Consider the following 22,510-nt stretch of genomic DNA (forward strand, 5'->3'; position numbering starts at 1 on the left):
ATAGTTGCAAGCCAAGAACTTCCTGCTGACCTTAGCACCCCCGCAGGGCCGGCTAGCCAGGGTACAAGGCCTGGGTGCTGCCTTCCAATGAACTTGAGGGGTTTCTAGGAAAAAAAAATTGATGGTTCCTGGAACACACAGAAGCCGACAGTGGGGCCAGGTGTGACCTAAGCACAAGGGGAGGCTTATCATTTGTCGAAACAGTGACCGCTTTTGTAGAACTGGACTGTCAAGACCCACAGGAGCACACATAAGGCAGGAGGGTCAGAGTCGTGTCAGTTAGCTGTTCTCCGATTTCTGGCATCAGGCTGTGCCGTGAGTACCACGGCAATTGCAGAAAGAGCCGACAGAGGCCCATGCAGCTTACAGCTCCAGGGCAAGATGCCAGGCTCATCTCTTTGGACCTGAGCTTGGTGCCTGCTCAGAATATTTTACCCTAGCTGGGAGTGCCATCGCTCATCACCCACCTGGGAAAACCCATGCTTTCTTTGCAGACAGACCCTGTGTCCCTTTTTCCTAGGACCTCTTGGAGCAGCAACAAGTGATGGAAGTTGGCGGCAACACTGTGCGCCTGGTGGCCATGGCCTCTGCCCAGCCGTGGCTTCTGCATTCAATGCGTCTGAGAGACACAGAAGTAGACACCAAGGCCTCAGGGGATGACTCCCAGTCTAGACTCCCGGAGGGCTCTACCAGTGAAGACCACACCTCTGAGGGGACAGCAGTGCCTCCAGTCAGCTCCCATAGCACCAAAAAGCGTGCACACTGCTCTATTCAGAGCCCTGAGACAGATGCTGAGGAAGCCACAAGACCCCCTGCCAAGAAGCCCACACTCCAGGATGTACGAGTGGCTGCCAGCCCCAGGCCTGGGACAGAAGAGCAGGCAGAGGCCCAAGCCATGGCTCTGCTTGCAGCTCCTGAAGATACAGGTGCCCCAGGCCCTAGGCAGGAGAACCAAGAGAATGTTGGTGTCTCCAGCCTAGAGCAGCTGGGCTGTGAGTTCCAGCTTCCAGAAGGCTCTGAAGACCCCAGAGGTAATGACCTTACACCTTTCCCATTCTCTGCTCCTCACATGGTTGCTCCATCCTGCCTCAGGCTGGGAACCTGCTCTGCCCTGCCGCCCAAGGCTTCAGCTAGCTATAGTGGGCCTCAGATATGCGTTTAGAGACGCCAGTCCTCCTGCCCTCAATGTGTGTGCCTACAGGGCCAAGAACTGGGCTTACACAGTGGCTGTGGGGACCGTGGTTCTCTGGACACAGCGCACTTAATTCTAGAAGCCTCTGAGCCGTGGCCAGTTGGCAGGGCATTTCCCTGTCAGATCTGGTTGCTGTTCCTTTGAGCTGTTGTTGCCTGAGAGCTTTACACACTCTGCCCTGTGGTCAAGGCTCTTGGCTGGGAAAGGGTGCTGGCAATGTGCACTGGCCTCCGCCACTAGAGTACCACACTCAGGGTTGGAAGCTATCTTTCTGGTCACTGCTTATCCACTTTGGTGCCTATTGAATGAGGGTTAAGGGACATAGCCCCGACTTTGTCGTCTAAGAGCCTACCTTTTCCTCTTTTATAGGACTTACAGAGAGCAACATGGCCCAAGCAGCATGGGAGAGGTAAATGGGGGTCTTTGGCAGGGAGGGTTAGAGCATGGAAATGGTGTGGTCTCAGCTTTCAGGCTGGTGACCTAGTGTTGGTCTCTGTGTGAGGGTCCTTCATGGGTTACAAGCCTGGGTATTTCGCCCTGAACTGAGGTTCCCAATCAAGGGTTTTGAGCAGTCCACTCCTGGGTCTCCTCCCACGGCCCGCTGTACCCATCTTAGATGAGGCAGGGCCCTTCAAACTAGCCTATGGCCACACTCAGCAGAATTCAGAATTACTTGCTTAGGACAGCCCCTCAATCCTGTAGCTGAAGGATGGCATATCAAAGGGGCTGCACTCTCCTGCTGTGAGGAAACAGCTCCATTGGCCCTCCCCAGTCAGGACCTGGAGCCCTTGCCTCCATGTATATGTGGCCTCAGCCCACCAAAGCTTTGTTCTCTGGATCTGGCCCCAAGGCCCAGATGGACCCTCTAGGGCTGAGGACCCTCTAGAGCTACCAAGGCCTGCCCCATACAGCCCATCAGCCCTGGGTTAGTGGCAGCTTTGTGCCAAAGGTAGAGCTGCTGTGTGGAAAGATCTGTGAGTGAGCCAGGCGAGGAACCTCCGGTCCTCCTAGGCTATACTTGCACTCAGCCAGATTGTTCTGCCAGGAGCTGCATAGAGACTGGAGAGCAGTGGGCAGATCGTGGCCAAGTCCTGGTCCTCCCTGAGCAGAGTAGCCTGTCTGAGACCGGCATGTCCCCTCCTTTTCCTTGACATCAAATGTCTATCTCTCAGCGGCTGTGAAAGAGTGAGCTTCATCGGTCGCCCATGGCGTGGTGTGGATGGACGCCTGAACATGCCCGTGTGCAAGGGCATGATGGAAGCCGTGCTGTACCACATCATGTCCAGGCCTGGCATTCCTGAGAGCTGCCTGCTGCAGTACTACCAGGGGGTCCTACAGCCTGTTGCCGTTCTTGAGCTTCTCCGGGTAAGGCCCAGGGCAGCCCAGCCCAGCTACAGTGGTAGCCATCCAGGACAAGTAAGGTTCATGGAAGGCCACACCCTAGGTGTCTCCTCCTGAGTTTATCTTCAATCACCTTTGGCCATTGGCAGAGGGGACTGCTACTGTCCTTGAGGCCCTCCCTGGCTCTTGATCCCCTTCTCTCTTGCCCTGCTGCAGCCCACCCCTACAGAAGCTCCCTGTCCTTGAGTACATTTGCATTTGGTCTGTCTTACCCCTTCCCTGCCATTGTCCTCGTGACTCACACTCTGGGGTCACATGCTCACAGAGAGTCAGGAACCTGGGGTCATTAAATGGGAGTGGCATGGAAAGCTGAGGGCCATGGCCACTACTTTCCACAGACAGCTGCTTCCCTGGGCCGGTGGCTTAACTGAGCTCCCATTCCCGTGATGTTCTGGGTCCCAGCTTCCTAACAAACTTTAGGAACTTTTAGCAGTCATTCCAGGCAGAGTTTCATGTGGGGCCAACCAGGTGGTGGGAAGCCATCACCACCTTCGTTGGATGAAGAACACTTGACCTCCAGCGGTCCTTGTCACTGTGGCACCCCAGAATCCCGCCATTCTTTCTTCTGCTCATCTTGACCTAAATCTTCCTGCTAAGTCCTGCCTCCCGCAAGGCCATGTTTGGCCATCTTCTGCCTGGGAACAGCTACGTGCATTTCGTAACTGCAGCAAGACCAGGTCTCCGAGCAGGCAGGACACCTGTAACCTCTCGTCTCTATCTGCAACCTCTCGTCTCTATCTGCAGGGCCTAGAGTCTCTCGGCTGTATCAAGAAGCGTCTGTTAAGGAAGCCAGCGGTTGTCTCACTCTTCTCCAGGCCTGTGATAGAGGGCCTGGGCCAGGCCAGTGAGGCTGAGGCCCCCTCCTGCCATGAGAGCACTGTCACCTTCTATGAGCCTACGCTGGACTGTACCATCCGCCTGGGCCGTGTCTTCCCCCATGATATCAACTGGAACAAGTGGATCCACTTATAGAAGCCGTCCCTGGCCAGTGGCGGGGCTTCTGCCCCTGCTTCATTGCTCTGCCTAGACTGTCCCATGAACCCTAGCCCTCACAGATGTCACCACAGCTCGGCCCAGGTAGTGCAGGTGTAGCAACTGCCAGGTGACCAGTCTCCTCCACTCTTGGCTGCCCTTACTCCCAAGTGTCCAGCCTTCCTGCAGGCCCATGGCCTGCTCTGAACTCAGGCCCTGGCCTCAGTGATATCTACAAGGGTGCATGTTGTTTGAGGAGCAGAGCTGATGGCCAAGCCCTGAGTCACCTGGACCCCATCACGCCATTCAGACTTAGAGAGGAAGGGCTTTGTGGAGACACATTGCAGGGGTACCTGGCAGAGGCTGCTCCTGTCTAGGTAGGACATCCTAACTGGGGCTGCACCAAGCCCAGGTCTCCAGCTCCCAAGGGGACCCCTCCCGCCAGAAGCAAGGACTATAGGTTTTGCTTTTGTTTGTTTTGTTCTTGTTTTATTTTGCTCTTTTCTCGTTAGATACAAGCTTCTGGCATGTATTTATTTATTTTTTAATTAAAGTGAGATCAAATGCATTAGTTTTTTTTATATTTGCCTAATGATTGTTGTTCCACACTATCCTTCTTGGGTTTTTACCTTATGGGGAAATTTTTAAAAACTTAGATTTTCATCGTTTTGTTGAAAAAGGCAAGCAAGTCTTAGCAGCAAGACTTGCCTTTAATATGACAGTCAGGGGTGCCACTGGCCACAGTTGGCCTGAGCCTCCTCAGTCCCGGGACCCTCCCTGCCCTCCTTGCTGCCTACTGAAGGGTTATATCAGATGGAGACCTCCCCCAGCCTGCAACCTGTCGCATCGTCCATGTCACTGTCTGATTACTATAAGCCATGCCCTGTGAACGGGTGAGGAGGGGACTAAGACAGGAAGCTTAGCATAGCCAAGCTGCAACTGTGTAAAACTGACCTCAGTTTTACACATTTCTGGGAAATGGGCTGACAGTGATGGTGCTGTGCTTGTGAGCAGAGCCTGCCTATTACACTGCACAGTCGGCTGGAAGCCAGCAGCCAGGTTCTCCTTGCATCCACATCTCAGAGGCCTGAGGAGCTGAAGGGTACCAGGCATGGACACAGAGCTCAGCACTACCCCTCTTCCCCAAGGCATCCGACAGGGCCCACCTGGAAAGCATGTGGAAGGGGTCGTGGGGATTCAGGGTACAGTCCAAGCAGATACAAGGCTTATGTGGAGTTCCTCATTCTCAAAGCCCCCTCCCTGTTCTAGCCACCAGTCCTCAGTATATTCATTCTCCCACCTGTCCTTTTCACCCACCAACCATTTCTGCATCTGTCTGCCCGCTCAGTCATCCACCCATCTGCCTGTCCATCCACCCACTGACTACCCACCAAACAGGTAGCAGCAGACCTTCCAAACTGCACAAAGATCTCCAGAAACCACAAGCACGCTGGTGGCCCAGGAGGACTCCAGAGTCCCTGGGGAAGACAGGAGGCCTCCAGTTAGAAGCGAGGTGGTGCTGGGCTGCTGAGAACTCCAGATTTGGAAGAGAAGAAAAGGTAAGCCTCAACCACTGACAGACTCCACAAAGAGGCAATACAGGGCTGCTGTGCACCCCAGCCCCCAGAGCTGCTGGCTGCTGGCTCCTCACCTCACCTTGCCTTGTCACTTGTCACTTCTCACCAAGGACGGTGGGAAGTGGCACTGGGCAGCCTGGTCTGCCACACTGCACAGAACAGCACTTCCTCGGCTATACACCCAGTTTCTGCCTACTCACAGTCTGGCCCTCTTCTTTCCAACACACAGATGGTTCTCTTGGGCACAGAACTGCACACACAGCTCAGGCCTCTACCTGCCTCTCCAGAACCCTCGGAGGCCTTTTGCATTTCCACACCTGTCGGCAGACCCTGGGAAACACAGGCCTCTGTGCCAAGTGATGTGAAAGATGCCCAGCATGCAGTTTCCCTCCAGAACAGCCCTGGGACAGCAGAGCAGCCTTCAGCACTGAGTCCGAGCTTACACTTGCCCTCACTAAGCAAGCTCACAGGGCTTCCAGTCCCCACCCCAGCCCCCACTCCCAAAGCATGTTTCTTGCAGGGTCTTTATACGCCAGCCTTACCTCCAAGCCCTGCTCAGGTCACAGTCACTCTGCTGCTGTCGGAATTCTCTCCATTCCAGCTGCCTCTGCCTTGGACTAGGGCAGCCTTCATGTGACCTCCCTGGCTATCAGTCCTTGCCCTGGTCACTGGCTGTACCAGTTTTCCAGCTGTGTGAATGTATATACATGCATGTCTCTCAGCCCACACCCCCAGTGTCTGAAGTAGGCCCCATTCACTAGAGGTTAGAGGTTAGGCCTTGCTGAATTAAACTCCCACTTTGTCTTCTGGCCTTAGTACCCACAAATCTCACAAGTGTCCCTTGTTCTCTTCTGGAGAGCCGGAAAGCTGTCAGTGACTTCTGTTCAGCAGCAGGGGGCAGCAGCAACCTGGGAAACCTCCCCGGGCCCCCGCATGACTTCCAGTAAAAATGCCATTGCTGTAAGCACCTGTATACACATCAGACACCATTCTGGACACCACAGAGAGCTGATGTCACAGCAGCCTCGAGAGGCACACGTGACTCGTGCCTATTTCATGTATAGGTAAGCTGAGGACCATGAGGTTAAAATGGCCCCTGCAAAGTTGGAAGCTAGTGGGAGGACAGGCCCGATGGTCTCCCTCCCAGGCTGCTGCTGCCCGCCTCCGCTCCCTCACAGCACCTGGGGTGAAGGGACAGAGTCAGCATGATGCGGAGAGGGTGTTCGCTCACTGAAGAGCACCAGACAAGGGTTCCTATTGAGGATTTTCAAGTGGGAAAAGAAAAACGTGTGAATTAGTGGGGGCAGGACCCTCAGGTTGGGGGTTCAGAGGTGGGTAGTCCTGGCCTCCACGAGGTTCCTGGGAACCCCGCCCCCTTTCTGTGTCTTTGCAGGGCCTGTGAGAGCAGTGTGCCCCAACCACATGCTGTTCCTCCACTTCACATAGCTGAGCGTCCGTTCAGAGCTCTGCCCCATCTGGGCTCTGACACGGCAGCTTCAGTCCTTGTCGCTCTGAAAGGGACACCCGGGGAACCAGAGTCTAAGGAGAGTTTTGTTAAGACACGTCTGTTGGGGAGCAAAGCCAGGCACCCTGCCGCAGTTAGTCACACTGAGACGATGTGCAAACTGGCCTCTAGCCTTTACACCTCTGAGCACATGGATGGCTCTAGATGAGTGGTCCTCAGCCTTCCCAGTGCTGCTACCCTTTAATATAATTCCTCGTGGCGACCCTCAACCATAAAATCACCTCATTGCTAGCTACTTCATAGCTGTACTTTTGCTGCTGTTATGAATTGTAACCGAATATACAGGCTATCTGATATGTGCTCCCCAAAGGGGTCTGGACCCACAGGTTGAGACCCACTGCTCTGGACAGGGCACGTCCCCTCCCCAGTTTGTCATCAGGAGTCCATGCTTCTTGTCCCACCTGCACGAAAAGCTGCAGCCACAGAGAGGCAAGGTTCATCATTCCCAGGGTGAGAGATGACTTATTTCTCCTTGTGTCCTTCCTGCGTGAGACCCCGGAGAGCACATCACACTGGGAATACACAGGAGACATTGGGGTCAAGTTGCTGGGATCTAGGCAGAGGCTTCAAGAGCTCTCTGGGAGGACAGAGAATGAGCGCTAGGAGCACAGATGAGCCCCCCCCACCCCAGCCTCTAATGCCCAATACCTGCTGCCAAACAGCTCAGCATGAGGCCAGAAACAAACAGCTGGAAGCAACTCTGACCTGGCCTCTGGCCTTTTTCATCCTGCTTCCTCAGGGCTTGAATGCCACACAAGCTCTGCACTGTGAGCCATGGCCCCAGCCCCCTCTTCTCCTCTCAAGGAGGTCCTTCGGGGTGGAAGAAGTCTCTTCATTTTGAGTTGTTAGGATAATTCTGGAGTGCTTTCTGCCACGGGCAAAAGAAACCCACCTCAAACCAGCCTCCAGGCAGCAATTGGAGATATTATGGAGTGTCCATTGGGTCAGGACAAGATGAGGTGTGCTCTGTAACAACAGTCACACCTCTGCCGCAGCAAGTGACAAAGTTAATTTCTGCCTCACAGTTCATACCATCATAGTCCTCTCCCAGGGCAGGGAGAACCAAAGCCGGCCAGCGCAATCACCACCAGTGCCCATGGCTCAGGAAGATGACTGGGAGGCACTGTGACTCCCAAGAGGTGTTCTCCCTCAGAAAGTACAAATTCCTGCTTCTGTTTGCATCTCCTATGACCCCATGGGCCTGGGAAGTTCACACAGCTAGAAGGCCAAAAGCTGGAAACAGGCACGCAGTGACCGCCACATACATGACTTGATCCAGGAACCACAAGATTTCTACCGCTCAGCTTGTGGTGCTGTCTTCGCCTCAGGCCAGCTGGTCCCCACTGTACACCCCAGGCTATACTCCCCTCCAGGCTTGCTTCCTCCTGGTAGCTCTCTAATCCCAAAGTGAAAGGATGAAAAACAGTAGGTCTGAGGATCTGGAAGCTGGGGGCAGGAAAACCAAGATTTCGAGCCTAATCTGGGCAATTTAGACCCCCAACTCAGAATAGGAAAAGTAAAAGGGAGTTGAGAAATGCTAACTCCATGGTAGAGGACCCGCCAAGCACCTGTGAGGTCCTGGGTTCTAGCCACAGCACCACTACAGAGAAAAACTAAAGCCTGAAGCAGCTCAGCCCAGATGCGTATGAAGTCTCTGCCTTGACTACCCAGCAGCATGGGTTGGGGGTAAGGGGAGTTGGTGCTTGCTACCATGGGTGTTTGCTAAGAGGTTTGCCTCTTTGATTTCTTTGGTGATGGATCTCAGACAGGTCCAGCTCATTCTGCCCAAGGGATAACCCATCCCCTCAAAGCCAAGATAGGCAAAGCCTGGACAAGCATTGGCCATGCTCTCTTTGAAAAGTGTGATGTGAAGCCTTCCTTTCAGAGCAGCCTTTTAGCAACTCTTAACTGGTCTTAGGTGATGGGGACCCATGGCCCTCACTTGCTCCCTGCTTCTTGGTCACATCTGCCATAGGCCTTCACTGAGACAGACATGCATGTCACACTTCTTATTCACTTCCCAGTGTCTGACAAACACTACCTACTTCCTAAAGCCTCCCCCTCAGGCTGTGCCCAGGGTGCCCATCAGCAGCTCGCCAGCTCCTCCTGGCTAGAAGACATCCCTCACCAACTTTGTCTACAGTTCTCAGCCTGAGGTCCTAGAAATGACAGACTATACTCCAGGCTTTATTAAAACTTTATTAAGCACCTGTTATGTATAGGGTTGGGGGTAAAACCAGGAGCAGACAGAGCAACTAGCTTCATAAGACTGCATCTGGTCTACCAGCTCTTGAGCGGAGTTTCTGTCTCTCCATCCAGCTGTCATCCCTTCAAGCCTTTCACCATCATCCTATCTACCCACTGCTAATCCTAGGTGGCCCAGGTCTTGCCTCCGACTTTGCATTCATGTTTGTTCATGAGTGGTGTCCTTTCAAAATGGAAGTGGTGAGGGCCAGCTCCTCAGCCCCGAATGTTCTTCCTGTCTACACTTCGTCAGGAGCTCTTTCTGCAGGTGGGGACTGGTGGGGGCTGAACTGGCTCCCTGGAGAGCTGCCAAGAACACCTGCAGTCTGAGGCTCCCAGAGGATGTGAAAACCACAGCACGCTTTGGTCTAAATGTCTGGGCTGCTGCAGGGTGGGGCTGTATGCATGTGCAGGAAAGGAGCTGTGGTTTGGTTGGTCTGAGCCTCTCACACCCTGGTCCTAGGTTCAGCTCAGTCTCACTGTTGAAACTGCCAGTATTCCAGAACTTCCCAGCCCTGAGTCAGTTACAGAGGACACGCATACGGACATGCATGCATTCCTTGGTGATTCCACAAGGAATCCCTGCTTTACAGATGAGCTGATTGCTGCTCACTGCTTCCCAGCCCAGCTCTGCAGTCTGGACAGACTGCGCCATTGAGGAGAGATTCTGCACCCTGGAGTCCCAGCCATTACGGAGGTATCCCACAGGGTCAGGAACAGGGCTGGGCTTTCTGTTGCCTCAGCCCTGCCTGGTTTTGCAAATACCACAGCGCATCTCAGGTGTGCATCCTTGCAGGGTGAACAGACCATTCAAGAAGAAAGGGACAAAGGAAGGGAAGAAGGGGAGGAGGGATGAGGGAGGGAGAGAAGAAAGAAAAAGACAGCAAGGTCTAGGCAATCTTGACACTCCCTAAACAGCACTAGCGTCTGGGATGGAGTGTCCCAGGACCTCCCAGTACTTCACACAGCAGGCTTGCAAGAATCTTTGCATGCAAGAGATGCCCACTCAGGGCAGGCAGGGGAAAAGCAGGTACTGGCCACAGAGTGCCCAGAGCAGGTTCTGGATGGCTCCTTTGTGGCCCTGCCCTCTGTGGGTATCATACAGAGGGTTCTGTGGACACTGTGCTCTGTACCCTTTCCCCGGGCCTGGTTCTTGGTAAACATTTCCTGGGTACTTAGCAGAATTATCTATCTTTTTTCTTTTCCTTTATCGAGACAGGGTTTCTCTGTGTAGTTTTGGCTGCCCTGGAACTCACTTTGTATTCTACCAACCAGACTGGCCTTGAACTCACAGAGATCCACCTTTCTCCCTGCCTGCACCCCCACAGTGCTGGGATTAAAGGTGTGCACTGCCACCACCCAGCAAGAATTATTTTTTTAATAGGCAGCAGAAGCCAGAAACAAAAACAAAACAAACAAGAGAAAAACCCAGCTTGGTTGGCAGGACTGCTTCTGAGAGAGCAGACCGTGTTCACAGGCTGGAAACTGCTTAGCGCCCTTGGCAGGACAATGCCACAGGTACCCAGGCTGTGGGTGTAGGCTGACTTTCTGCCCTTCTACCGCAAGGCATGTGCCTGATCCTAGGAGCCACAAAAGGCAAGAAGCTGAAATGGGCTTCAGCTTGTACAGGGCTTGTCGAGGGCAGTCCTGCCCTTCTTAATAGCCAGACAGGCAAAGTCAGCAAGGTTCAGAAGCGGCTTCTCCAGGCTGCATAGCCTGGAGCCGCCAGAGCTGGAGTTTCCAACTACATCCCCAGGTCCCCCCAGATCTTCTCACTCCAATGGACACTGAAAGCTTACTCCATCCCCTTCACGAAGAGAAAAGATAACAGCGAGGATTTCATAGGTCCTGGAGGTGGCACCTGGTAGGGTTGGGCTTGGTGATAGTATGCTGGGGCAGCAATCTGGACCAATCCTTTGACATGGTGACTACCCCACATGTGTGCAGGGGAGGACTCAGAGGCTTGTGTCTAAGAAACACCTACATTCATTCATACACACGTGAGATCAGGCAAGACACACAGGCGTGACAGTGAACACAGAGCACGCACAGGCATTGCTCACAAATGGAGGTACCAGTGAACACCCAAGCCACACATGAACATACACACACACACACACACACCCCTACACATTCACGCTGTAAATGTCAGGCTCAGAGGCACACCCAGAGACCACAGGATTCTGGCCTCTTCTCATTACATCTGCTTACTGTATGCTAGCTGCCCTGGGCTCCACTGTCCTCAGGGGAAGGGGTCCTGACCACCCACTGGCGGAGATAGCTGCGAGGGGGCCCTTCATCACTCTCCACAGGGCTGCCACAGTCTGAACCTGCAAAGCCGCTGTCGAAAGTGTCCATGTCCAGGCCGGGCGGTGAGCCTGCTTCACTCTGAGAGCCCCCTCCTGGGCACCCAGTTCTCCAGGGTGGCTCTGCTGTCCAGTCCCCTTCCTCGGCAAGGGGCAGCCTCAGCCTGTCCAGGAGGCCGCCTGGGGAGCCTCCCAGCCTGAGGCCCCCACCCGAGACACAGCCGCAGGACAGAAAAGCAGTGCCCGCGACCAAGAGCAGATCCTTTGCACCGGGGACAGACTCTGGGCCAGCATCCAGGTTCAGGGCTGGGTAACCATCATCCTCACAGCTACAGGGCCAGACACACAGGCCCTCTGCATCCCCCACCGTCACTGTGTCAATGGACACCAGACCATATGGTCGGTCTCTCTCCTCACTGTAGGGTGTCTCTGCCGAGGGGACTGTGGGCCAGTGGCCAGGCTCAGACATTCCGTCACATTCCAGCTGTTCTTCCAGGCCCAGGGACTTCTTCCCCTTGGCTGGGTTTGATGACAGATGTAGGACTGGGGTTGCTGTGGGACTCCGAGGTGCCAGCTCCAGGCTGGAGGCCGTGAAAGGGGTATCCACCCATTTCTATGAGAAAGAAACAGAGTCGTAAGCTGGGTGTGAAAGGACAAAGCTAGAGATTGGTGGAATCTGGAACACAGAAACAAGCCAGAGACGGGGAAAGCAGAGGAACAAGAAACCAACACAGAGAGACAGACAAGACCATGATGAACCCTGTCCAGTGAGTCCCCAATCCTGTTCTTATCTTTGAGAGCCTTTGTCTTCACCTTCAGGAAGGGCTGGCTGCCCTCAGTCTCATTTCCACTATAGTTAAACAAGCTCTTGAGGACTAGGTGGCCCAGCCCCTACCCTGTCTCCTGATACTTCCCAAAGCCTCTAGTTTTGCTTGTGTGTCAACACTAGAGCGAACATTCAGCCAGGAGCAAGCCCTGCTCACAGCTGTGCCCTCAGTATCCGGCACACAGTAGATGCACCAGAAATGTTTATGGCTAAAATGAATCAGTAACAAGCTATGTGGAAAGGTCTTTGGGGGACGCTGGACTGAGACAGTGGCCCTGAAGTCCTGAGGACCCTCTTGCCCCTTGCCTGCCAGGATATGGCCTCATGATAAGAAAGCCTCCATTGCCTTGGCAGAGGTCACTCTGTAGAGTGGAACCCCAGTTCTGAGAAGGTCCCCTCAAAACCCAAAAATCTCAGAACCACAGCGTTCCCCTACCCCTGACCTGGAGTCACTCCTTCGCTGTGTGGCCTTGAGGTGGAACTTTGCCCTCTCTGTCTCACTTCCCTCATCCATGGAGAAGAGGACCCAGTGTCTTAAGGATTGAGTGAGGTAATGTTTACTTGTGGACAGTGCATGTCATACAAGAATAACAGCAACGTCAGCACACACAGCGCAGCAGGCAGCAGTGTTGGGTTTCGGGGTTAAGGAAGGGGTGTGGGCACGCTTCTTCCCTGCTCTGAAATGCCCACTGTCCACTCTAAGACTATGTTTTCTCCAGACCAGAGTTGCTAGGAACCCACGGTAGGAAAGATGGGGGCACAGGGCAGGCACACAGCACGTGTTCCTCGGGTGCCCTGCAGCTCTGACCTCCATGGGCTGCTGCAGGAGGCTGTCCCCTATCCTGACAGCACATTCTCTCAGCAGTACCTCCTGCCTTGCTGGGTTTGTGCGGCAGTGCTGGGCAGACGCTCTGAAATAACTGTAGTGGTGGCTGCACTTGGCATGGAGAAGGATGTGTTGTGGGGTAGGGCAGGGCCTTCCCAGGCAAGATTTGCTCCCCGCCACAGATCAAGGCCACCACAGGAAATCCCAGGCACCCAGAGCATGCCCCCAGAACCACCCAGTTTATCCGCTTTCACTGTAACCCTAAGCCAGAAATACACCTTGATGTCTGAGTCACAGACCAATTCTGCACCTTGAAGAATAGAGAAACTGAGGACTGGTTCTAGGCCAGGTTGGGCCTGAATACTCTGGGCTCACAGAATGGTCTTGGAGTTAGGGTGAGGGTTGGTAGGGATCCCCCAAAGGGCAAACAATCCAGAGGGTGCATCCAAGGTGGCTCACCTTGAAGTTCCCGCTGTGTTCCCCATAGAGGGGCTGGAAGAAACTCTCAGGACTGGGCACTGGTGCCCATATCTTCTTCCACAGCCTGCAAATAAAGAGTGTGGCTAAAGCCCTGTGGCAACAAGTAGGCTGTCTCTCCTACAGAAGCAACAGCCCCTACTGCCTTCCTGCCCACCCATCAGTGAAACGGAAGCAGCAGTCACCCTCGCCCCCAAGCTTCCTGCAGCTGCTCAAGTTCCTGCCTCTGCCATCTATTGTGGGCTAGGCACATGCTGCCCTCTGGGGCCTTGACTTCCTGATCTACCATTGTGGGGGCAAAAAGGACCATGCTGCCACTGGCAGCTGTTACTGGCAGCCTGAGCTCTCCCTTCCAGGTTCTCTGGACCCATCTCTGAGCATCCCGTTGAGGCGAACAAAATGAGCGGGGTGCCCAGAGCTCCACCCTGTCGCTTAGCAAAGGGCTCGGCGCCTAGCAGCCTGCCACAGCACCTCTGCCAGGGGGGTACGTTCTGTTGTGAAGCCGAGGCCTGCTCTCTCTCGAGGGCATGCAGAGCAGGATCTCTGGATGCAAAGCGGATGGCAGCCCACCCTCCAGCGGAGACAGAGGGATGGGGAGGGATAAGCTCATTGCCTGGAGGAGGTCCCAGCCAAGGTCCCCATGGAGAACATGAAGTTTCCACCCCACCCTAGCCGCTTCATAGCTGTGTGAACTTTAGGCCGGCAGCTTGACTGCTCTGTGCTTTCGTTTTTTCCTGATTGAAGAGCTAGGGTGTCTACAGTGTGCCGAGCTCACAGGGCAGCCGAGTTGCTGGGGCAGGAGCTCTGCACAGTGTCTAACACACGGAACACGCGTTAGTGTCACTACTCCAAGTTCCCTGCCCAGAGTAAGTCTTGGTTGGAGAGGCTGTAGCCCCGGATGACCCCTTCTCTGCCTCCCTGAGCCCCTGGCCTCACCTCCAAGGCATGTGGATCTTCAGACCCATGAAAACCAGGACAGGGGTCAAGACAACCAGGAGGAGCAGCAGCAGTTGAGGGTCCAAGTTTGCCTTGGGCTCTGCATGGAAAACAAACTGTGGGTCCAACAGAAAAGTCTCCCAGAAGTACGTGGGTGGATGTGCTGTGCTGGGGATGTGGGGTTGGGTGGAGGGCTAGAGGAAGCTGGGTTCTGACCCCCCCCTTCGGAGTTTGAGTGTGAAGTGATCCCCTCCCCCAAAGGCTCCTATGTCAGAGGTGTGGCCCCAGCCTGGGATGCTATTGAGAGATGGCAGGACCTTCAGGAGTCAGGGCCTAGTGGGAGGAGGTTAGACCATTAGAGACACACTAAAAGGATATCCTCATTGCAGCCCTTTCCCCATCTTTGTGTCCTGACTACAATGCTGCAAGCAGTCTCATAGGCTCCCCACAATGCAACAGGGCCTTCAATCAGGGGCCAAATCCTCTGAAACCATAAGCTAAAATAACCCCTTTATTCTATTCGGTTGATTATATCAGGCATTTTATTCTCATCCCAATCAAGTGATGTCATCTAAGCCTCAGTTTCCTGTTCTGTAAAACGGGGTAATGATTTTCCCTTCAAAGTTAGGAATCAATCACATCACCATCAGAAGAAGCAGCTCCCTCACAATGATGAATGGCTGCATCTAGGGATGAATAACTAGGCACGCGTCTCCCAGCCATGCTGGGAATCTCAGGGCTTGCGAAGCTGTGTCAGGACAAGATTAAGTACCCGGAGTGGGGTGTCCTACCTGCATCCCACTTACCCTCAGTCTGGGTCTGAAAGATGACCGGGTCACTCCACTCACTCCAGGTCCCTCTGAATGTAGTACCTGGATGGGGTGCTGCCCGCACCTGCAGCTGGTAGCTAGAGTCTTTGTGGAATTCTTCAGGGAGAAGGGAAATGGTACTTGAGTCCACTGAGATCAGCTTGGTCACCGGCCTCTGCCAGGGCGGAAGGAACATGACACTCTGTAGTCTCTCAGGCCATCAGTGGAGTACAAGGTCCTTCTACTGGAGTTTCACCAGGCAGGCACTGCGGGAATTGTGCATCCCTGACTAAAGCTGCCTAGACAAAGAGCTCCTTCCCTGTGGCAGGGAAGCTCCTTCCCTGTGGACCAACCCCCAACTGGCAATGTCCTGGGAGCAACCACGGACACTCCTGTATGTCACTAACCAGAAGCTTCGTAGACACTGAGGCCTTGGGCTCCCTGCCTCAGATAACATAGGACATGCTCAAGAATGGACCTTTTTGGAAGTCCCTAATCACAGTCATCTTTTCGAGGGATGGCTATAAATGTCTCCCTGGGAATATTCCAGATGATGCCCTTAATGGAAATCTTCAACCAGGACCATTCTAATAGATGTATAATTCTAGAAGCCTGAAGCTCTGTCTAAACAGTGGGCCAGTCTGGACCCTCCCAGCTGTGCACTCTTAAGTAGCCTTCACACTCAAAGTAGGTGAATGTCCCCAAACTTGCCCCACTGTAACTCCAAGGTGGGCTGGAGGGGAGGAGTCAAGGAGATGTAGTGAGGTGTGCGAGGGTTGCATGCTGGAGGGAATGCTAAGTCCTGTTCCTTGCCCACTGTGCTGGGACCTCCCTGGGCACCCCTGTAGCTCCCCACCCCAAAGCCCTGGCACCTCACCACAGCATAGGGGTCTCCGAGGTTCCGATACTGCAGCTCATACTGTAGTTTGCCCCTCAGCATGTAGCCAGAGGCTTCTTCATAATCTGAATGCCAGGAGATATGATAGCGTCCTGAGAAGGTCACGGTCACATTGAAAGGGGGAGCTGGCTTGACTTGAAGGAAGACCCAGAAAGACGAAACAGGGTAAGAATCTGCAGTGAGCAGAGTCCCTCCTGACACTCCCCAAGGGCCCTGGGTGACTTTGAACAAAACACTCCCTGGCTTCAGCCCCTGTTCTCCTGGCCTAGATCAGGGTGAATAGTCAGCTGCAGGCAGGCGATGGGGAACGTAGGAAAAAGAGAACACTCCCAGGCTTAAAGGCTAAAGTCAGGACTCAGGCTCAGCCCAGGCCAGCTGGGGACAGGCATACAGACCAAGATCCTCTGTGCTTCTTAGTGGAAGCAAAAGAGAAGCAAAAAGCAAAAGCTGGAAATCCAGACAGCTGAGGGGAAGTTTCTTACAGTTTAATGTTAGTCCCTAGTGCAGAAACTTTTTAAGCAAGGTACCTACTGGATTCTTTTGCCTTCTGTAGAGCCTAGGCTGGACAAAGAAGGGATCTGGGGTGGCAGTTTTGGCACACGGCAGAGTGTGGTATCTGTGTATATTTACGTATCTGTGAGGTACCGGCCCCATCTTTAGCAGAGCCTAGACTCTGCAGAAGGCCAGCGACAGCCAGGTCCATCCTGGGATCCTCCTAACCTTAGGCCCCTCCCATCCAGCTAGGAGGATTCCATGTCAGCTGATAGATGCTCATTACTGGGAACAGAATCCTAGGGAGTCATGCTTAAAGGGCCTTGACAAGGTGTTCCTTGTCCAGGGTCAGGCAGACAAGGAGGGCTGAGCTGGGGCCCGCCCCACACCTTTCTAAGCCTCTGCTGCTCCTCTTCCTCTTGGGCATTTAGCCCAAATCCCACGTCAAACCATCACCCCTTAGTTAGAAGCACTGTGTCTGAAAAGGACATTGCAAGGAAAGTCGATTTTGGTGGGCTGAGAAGAGAAAGGTCTGGCTCCTCCTCCTCCTCCTCAGCCAGGGTTCATGGTACTCACTGCTTTCAGCCAGGACAAAGTGGCCACACTCTTGGGAGCTGTTGCTAGACTGGTCCATCGCGCTGACGGTGAAAATATCATCGGGCGCGAACTGAGCCAAGGCCATGTGGCACGTGTACCTCCTATGCGTGGCATTGTGGCCCGACCTGTGCAGGTGGCAGGAGGTTTCCTTGTCCTGAAGTTCCTCGAATTCATCTTGCCTTCGGGGACAGAATGGCTAGTCACGGCTGGGGACAGTGGAGCTCAGTGCCCAGGGCAGGGCGGTAACTCAAAGCATGAGACTGGGAGGGGCTTAGGGGACCTGGCTTTCAGCTCACAGTCTCTGTGAGTGACATTGCAGGTGGAAGGGGCGGGTCCTTGCTTGTAGCCAAGCTGCCCAGGGCTCAATAGGCAGCTCCTCCACATCCTGCCACCTTCTCCGAGCAGTTCCTTGGGGCCCAGAGGCATGGCTACTCACCAGGTGAGATTGAGTATGCGGGGGTGGGGGCTCCAAGTCTCCAGGATACAGGTGATGGTATTGAGGTAGTCAGCATAGCAGGTGAGGTCCAGGCAGCCCCAAACTGGAGGGGTAAGAGAGAGGCGTCTTTGGGTGAGACACAGCGGAAAGGCCTTGGCAGGTCATCTGAGGCTGAGAACAAGTTTGGGCAGTCCCAGGCTTGGGGTGGGAGCCTGGGACACAGGGACTCTTGTCGTCTAGAATTCTTTCTGTGAGTTCCAACATTTCAAGACTGATCGTGGTGATGAGGTCCTTCAAATGTGGAACTAGGGCTCATACTTGGTCCCCAAACTACTCTCCCTCACAGGGTAGGGCACTCTGAACACCCCATAGGCGGATGAAGAGATAGATCCCTGAGGCCATGGAGAATGGCACGGGTCATGAGCCTATTAGTTGTGTCAGGGGGAGAGGTTAGAGGAGATGTTGAAAGGGTAAGGAAGACTTTCATGCTTTACAGAAAAGTTGACTGTGCCATGACCAAGGTCCGAAGCAGGGGCTGGCTAGAAGAGCCACCTTTACCCCACCCTCTCCCAACCACCCCAGCCATTTGTTTCACTTTCCAAATGACTGATGTAGCAGGCATGAGGCACACCTGCCTTCCCAAGCATCTGAGGAATGGAGACAGGTAGATTTGCTAGTTCAAGACCAGCCTGGGCTATGCAGCGGATCCTGTCTCAAAGGGAAAGAAAAAGTATCTGATTAATTATGAAATCAGAATAATGTGGAATTTTAGGTATTGCCCCTTGCCATGTGTGTGGCTATGGAAGGTGTCTAAGGGAACAAAGGGAGTAATTGAAATAGGTTCAAGAAAAGGGAAAGCATGTGGGGACAGGGCAGAGGGACTATGCTCAACATCCAATACACATCCGTAAGAAAACGGTAAAACAGGGATGTGGCCATTGCCCAAGCTTTGTTAAATGTTTGGCCAAACGAGCAGAGCCATTTTGATTTTTTTTTTTCTCTGTAAAACTCCATGCCAGTTTATATGCAGTATCTCCCCACACACCAGAAATGTCCTTATTAAAGGGGACTCAGTTTCAGTGGCTCCTCCCTTCTTGCCTTATGCCTGATAACCCCCTGAAACAGTAGACTTTTTTCTTAGGCGCTAACCTAAATTCTACGCCTAGGCCTGGGCTGTATGGAGGGCAGCACCAAGGCTCCAGGGATAGACTGCTTTTCCGGGCTGCTGAGCTGTGCCCACAGACAGCATCTTTCTGGGCCTATGCTTGGCAGACGCCGCTAGGGAATCCCAGCACTGTCTTTCAAGCTGGCTCCAGAATCTTTCTCGCAGTTCTCAGGTAGTCTCCACCAAAAGTCATGGATACCGAGCCAGCGGACGCCTCGGCCGGTGAAGGTGCTTGTTACCAAGTCTGAGAAATTGATTTCCATCCTTACAACGCACGTGGCGGAAGAAGAGAACTGACTCCTGCAAGGTGTCCTCTTTGGCACATGCGAAGCGCATGCACATGGAAGGAAGGGAGGGAGGGAGGGATGGCAGGAGGGAGGGAGGGAGGAAAGAAAAGGAAGGAAACAATGTATACTGTCAGGAGTTTGTACACACTCGATAAGCAGTTACTACCACTGAGCTATCGCCCTAGCTTGGAATGGGACGAGCCACTGGGACAGAAAGGGCAGAACCCATGGACTGCTGAGAGGTGGCTGCCAGGGCCAGAGTCGGTAAACAAGCCAGGCAGCACCCCACACCTGGATGGCACCCACGAATGTCACTGATGTTACTATAGCGCTCAGGATGCAGCTAGCGGCATCCCCCCACTAGATGACCATGGCCCCAGAATTAAAAGTGGCCTCCAGCTGTGCCTAAGCTGGTTACACAGGTCTCTGGCCACATGCCGCTGCATAAAGTAACCGCTTGACACAGCAGCAAACTGAGGCAGGAGGATTATGACTACATGCCAGAACCTTGTCTCAAAACCTCAAAAATGAATGAATGAACTAGCAGCAGTAGCTTGGGTGTATGTATCCAAGCGTATGTAACCCCTCAGATGCTCAGGCCACAGAGCTGGAGGTGGGGCCTCCAAGGGCAATGAGGTCCCCAGACCAAGCTTCTAAGGGGGTCTAGCAGTGTTATTAGTGTCTGGAGAGGCCAGATTTCTGCCGCCATCCTGCCTCCCACCATAAAGACAAGAGGCCCAGCAGCACTCTGGAAGTAGATGCTGAACTTTCCCAGCCATAGAGCTCGCCACACTGACTGTGGTCCTGAGCGCCCAGCCCTGGGACTGTGAAAGATACACATTTGACCCTGTATGTGGGTTCATGTCCATGCATGTACACATGCAAGTTGGAGACGGAGTCTTTCTCTGCCTTTCTCAACCCAGCCTGGAGCTCACCAGTTTGGCTAAGTAGCCTGGCCAGCACGTCCCTGGCAATCTGCCTCCACCTCCCCAATGCTGGGATGACAGGATGACACTCAGCTGTGCCCAGTCCCTTCCATGGGATCTGATGCTAGAATGACTAGCACTTCACTAAAGCCATCACCCTGCTCAGGCATCTCTGTTCCTGGTATTTTGTCTCAGTGCTATGAGACAGTGGCAGACCTAAGGGTCAGGCAGCCACCCCCAGGGTGGTCACAGGATCTGCGTTCTCTCTGAACTGATGGCAATGCAGCCAGGCTCCTCAGGAGGGGCAGAAGGAGGTGACATTCTAGTCTCACTGTGTGTGACAGGGACCTAACATCCAGCCACCCACCCCATCACCCAGCCTGCTACCCAACCCTTCTCCCTCATGAAGGCGTGAGAAGGGGTTTCCAGAACGGGTAGGGTGTTGCAAACAAAAAGGGAAATCAAGAGGCAAGCCTGCTTCGTAAGGGAACTAAAACACTGGATCTTTCGGTAAAAACCAGAGCAAATGTTGCTGAGTCTGCAAAGGGGCAAGTTCCCCTCACCCTGGGTCGCCTGCACAGCCTCTCCTCTCCTGGCTCTTGATTGGGGGGGGGGGGAGGTTGGTGTTGCTCCTGGCCTCTTGGCTTCAGGAAGAGTGCATTCAAGAGGACTCTTGGCCTGCAGTTCTGATGCCTTCCCTCAGGGACTGCTAACAGGGTTCTGGCTCTGCTACCTCCACCTCCCTTCTCTTCCAGTCTACTGAGGATTCATGAATCATGTGAGAATCTTTCACAAAGAAGAACGGAGTTTTCTGTTTACTGGAACTCTTTGGGTCCATGGGTTCTTGTCGATGGAAAATGGGGCAGTCAGCTTTGGTGTCGGGTAGACAGAGGCCGTAGATTGTAGGTTGGTGGCCAGCAGCCATGACTAGGAGCCTATAATACCATATGCCCCCCCACCCCACCCAGCTTTGTGGGAGGAGATGGGCCTTTCAGCCATGGGCCTGAGACTTACCTCCCTGGAGGATTAGCAGGAGTAAAGGAGCAGCCAGGCCCCGTGGCATAGTGTGTGCCAGACCTGCAAGAGAAGTGTGTGGTTTGTGCAGTGAACCAGCTGAGACCATGCATTGAGTGGCCTCCCCACCCAGAGTCCCTGCCGCATCAAAAGGACCAGTCCAAAGCTCACAGAGAAGACCCCTGTTGAATATTAAAGATGAAGTTACCCACAGGGGGAGCCTATCCTTCTTCGGGAAGCCCAGGCTAGTGCCTACAGTAGCACGCTAGGAAAGCCAGGCCACTAAGCAGAGTTGCCGGAGTCTCTGACCGTCTGAGATGGACAAGGGCCCACAGCGGGCAGAAGATTAACCATAGGTGGACAACACCAGGCTCCTCCTGCCCTTTGCCTACGGAAGTATTAGCCCAGGGAGACCACCTCCCCAGACTTAAGAACCCCACGTGGGCCCTCTCCTCCACCGCTGGGACCAGAGCCTTGAGGGAAGATGGCTCATACACAGATCAGGTCAGACCCAGGTTCAGATGCCCAGCCGTGTTGCTCCAGGCCAGCCTCTTGCTGTCTCTGGGCCTCATAAAATGAGGCAATGAAGACCTGCCTAGAGCTTCATGACAGTTCAAGCAGGCGGGCATGCAGAGAATGCTGGGTGTAGGCTCTGGTACACAGCATGTACAGGGCTGACTGAGCTAGAGAACAGTCCAGAAGCTTCTAGAACAGAACTGTGAAAACAGCGTGCCCAAGGGGCTTCCAAAATGTTTCACTTTCACAATTACTTATTTACTATTTTGCTACAAATAGTCCTAAACATTTGACTCCAGCCCCATTCTAAAAATTAATATTCATGGTTGTACACTTTTTCCAGAGGGGTCTACTTTCCCCCTTTCCATCCCTCTCCTCTAGAGGCAGTCTTAATTAAGTAATCAAGCCTGGCTTCGACCTCATGAATTTCCTGCTTCAGCCTTCTCACTATTGTAATTATGGTCATTGCTCTAACATCACTATTAGAAGAAAATATCATGGGAAATGTCAGTTCAGCCTGCTGGGAGTCGCACTGATCTTGGGTGGCCTCTACCTTCATGATCCCTGCGGTATGGTCTGACTGTATCCTCCCAACCGAACACCCAAATCATGCTTTAATAGAATACAGGGAATTAGCATTAGCTGAGGTCATGAGGGTGGGGCCTGTGATGGCATTAGTGGTTTTGGATAGAACCTAACTGGAACGGAACTCAGTGTCTGAGCATTGGCCTAAACATATGTGAGTCCCTGGTATCTGCTCCTGGCTTTGACAAAGAAAGACAAGCAGGGAGGAAGACACGGAGGGAAAGAAAGAAAGAGTGATCCAAGCTACTGCTTCTGCTGTACCTCTCTGTACAGCCCTCCACCATGCTGGGGCGGCGCATATGTCCTTGGGCTTTCCAGAAGTCAGGCCCTCCAGTTGAATAAACTTTCTTCTCATTTCCCAGTCTTGGGCGTTTTGTTACGGCAGCAGACTGAATAAAGCCTCTCCCCACCCTGTATAACCCCCTGGTAATACAGGTGAGCTCTGACCACAAGAGGGTGGCTCCGAGCCTGCCCCTCTCTAGGGTGTCAGATCTGTGACCCCA

General features: G+C 53.6%; 2 protein-coding genes across 2 annotated transcripts in view; one reads left to right on the forward strand and one right to left on the reverse strand.

The window, feature by feature from the left end:
• Positions 1 to 4,133, forward strand: part of Gtf3c1 (general transcription factor IIIC subunit 1) — a 67,199-nt gene extending 63,066 nt beyond the window's left edge. The window contains exons 34-37 of the mRNA XM_055627425.1: positions 521 to 1,031; positions 1,562 to 1,601; positions 2,365 to 2,557; positions 3,338 to 4,133. Coding sequence (XP_055483400.1) covers positions 521 to 1,031; positions 1,562 to 1,601; positions 2,365 to 2,557; positions 3,338 to 3,565 — 972 coding nt within the window. The 3' untranslated portion in view covers positions 3,566 to 4,133. The remainder of the gene's footprint in view (positions 1 to 520; positions 1,032 to 1,561; positions 1,602 to 2,364; positions 2,558 to 3,337) is intronic.
• A 6,911-nt stretch (positions 4,134 to 11,044) lies between these two features.
• Il21r (interleukin 21 receptor) lies at positions 11,045 to 20,966 on the reverse strand. The gene is made up of 8 exons (XM_055627576.1): positions 20,907 to 20,966; positions 17,515 to 17,617; positions 17,058 to 17,257; positions 15,969 to 16,123; positions 15,089 to 15,266; positions 14,283 to 14,382; positions 13,329 to 13,413; positions 11,045 to 11,830 (listed from the first exon to the last, which is right to left on the reverse strand). Exons 1-8 carry the CDS (start codon positions 20,953 to 20,955, stop codon positions 11,129 to 11,131), a joined length of 1,572 nt encoding a protein of 523 aa, XP_055483551.1. The 5' UTR covers positions 20,956 to 20,966; the 3' UTR covers positions 11,045 to 11,128.
• Positions 20,967 to 22,510: the final 1,544 nt, after the last annotated feature.

This window comes from Psammomys obesus, unplaced genomic scaffold, assembly GCF_907164565.1.
Source record: "Psammomys obesus unplaced genomic scaffold, mPsaObe1.curated_primary_1811, whole genome shotgun sequence".
Lineage (NCBI taxonomy): Eukaryota > Metazoa > Chordata > Mammalia > Rodentia > Muridae > Psammomys > Psammomys obesus.

What these genes read in the sequence shown, in the direction of transcription:
- Il21r (XM_055627576.1), bottom strand. Translation starts at nt 20,955, where the DNA reads ATGCCACGGGGCCTGGCTGCTCCTTTACTCCTGCTAATCCTCCAGGGA. An exon ending in AAGATCCACATGCCTTGGAG is followed by an intron (nt 13,414 to 14,282) that starts GTGAGGCCAGGG and finishes CTTTATTTGCAG; the next exon opens with GCTGTGGAAGAAGATATGGG. An exon ending in AACACAGCGGGAACTTCAAG is followed by an intron (nt 11,831 to 13,328) that starts GTGAGCCACCTT and finishes TCTTTCTCATAG; the next exon opens with AAATGGGTGGATACCCCTTT.